The 871-nt window shown below is 45.5% G+C and overlaps 1 protein-coding gene across 1 annotated transcript in view; it reads right to left on the reverse strand.

Annotated features, from left to right (window-relative positions):
* LOC119582345 (lactosylceramide 4-alpha-galactosyltransferase-like) overlaps positions 1–871 on the reverse strand; it is a gene marked incomplete at its 3' end in the record, with an annotated part of 8,059 nt that overhangs the window by 1,469 nt on the left and 5,719 nt on the right. The window contains 2 exon segments of the mRNA XM_037930561.1: positions 104–333; positions 593–688. Coding sequence (XP_037786489.1) covers positions 104–333; positions 593–688 — 326 coding nt within the window.

Raw genomic sequence — 871 nt, forward strand, 5'->3', positions numbered from 1 at the left:
TTCGTCATATAATTATGATAACAATACCGGCACAAACATCTTTTTAATAACAACAACAACTGCAGGGACGTTCCTCCGCTGCCCCGCTCCCGCCAACACTCACGTGTTTCCCGCGTCCAGTTTCCCGACGTGAAGATCTGCTCGACGGGCGTCCCCGCGAATAGCCTGTCGAGGTCGACGCCGACGACGCGCAGGTTCCCGTAGTGTGCCCTGAGCCTGGCCACGAGGCGGTCAGAGTCGTCGAGCGTCGGGGAGGTCACCAGGAACCACACCTTCGCCCCCGGATTCTGCTGGGCGTAGCTGCGAAGGGCGGGGGACGGCGCACAGGACGCGCTTTCAGTATGGTTTGTGTAGTACATAAGTTTCAGTATAATTCATTACTTATTATATTCCAGTATGTTTTATTTATCACGCCATCCAATACTGGTTTGTTTGTATAGTTTATTTTTCCCCCTTGTCTTTTGTTCTGCGGTAAAGTACTTTGTTTAGAGTCATAGGGGGGTTTAGCTACTTTTAAACATCCAAATAAACACACAAATAAACGTAAGTAATCAGACAGGCTACTAATTAAAAACAAACTCTTTTTCCTTACCTCTCCACAGAACACCATACCCTGAACAATGGCCGGGGGTTGCAACCGGTCTCTGCAAGATATATGTTATAATCTCTCCGGTCTGGTTCAATGTCTCTAGAAGTAAGAAAAAGGAGAAGCGTCACTAATAATAAATTATTCACATTCCGGGCACAAGAGACATCGAAGTTCAAATGTTGAGCACACATTGCAAGCAAAATACAGGATTCTGTGGTTGAGTCGTATAATTCAACTGCATAAGATTCAAGTTACAATAGTAATACCATCAACATGAATTTC

The sequence above is a fragment of the Penaeus monodon genome, chromosome 15 (genome assembly GCF_015228065.2).
Source record: "Penaeus monodon isolate SGIC_2016 chromosome 15, NSTDA_Pmon_1, whole genome shotgun sequence".
Classification (NCBI taxonomy): Eukaryota; Metazoa; Arthropoda; class Malacostraca; order Decapoda; family Penaeidae; genus Penaeus; species Penaeus monodon.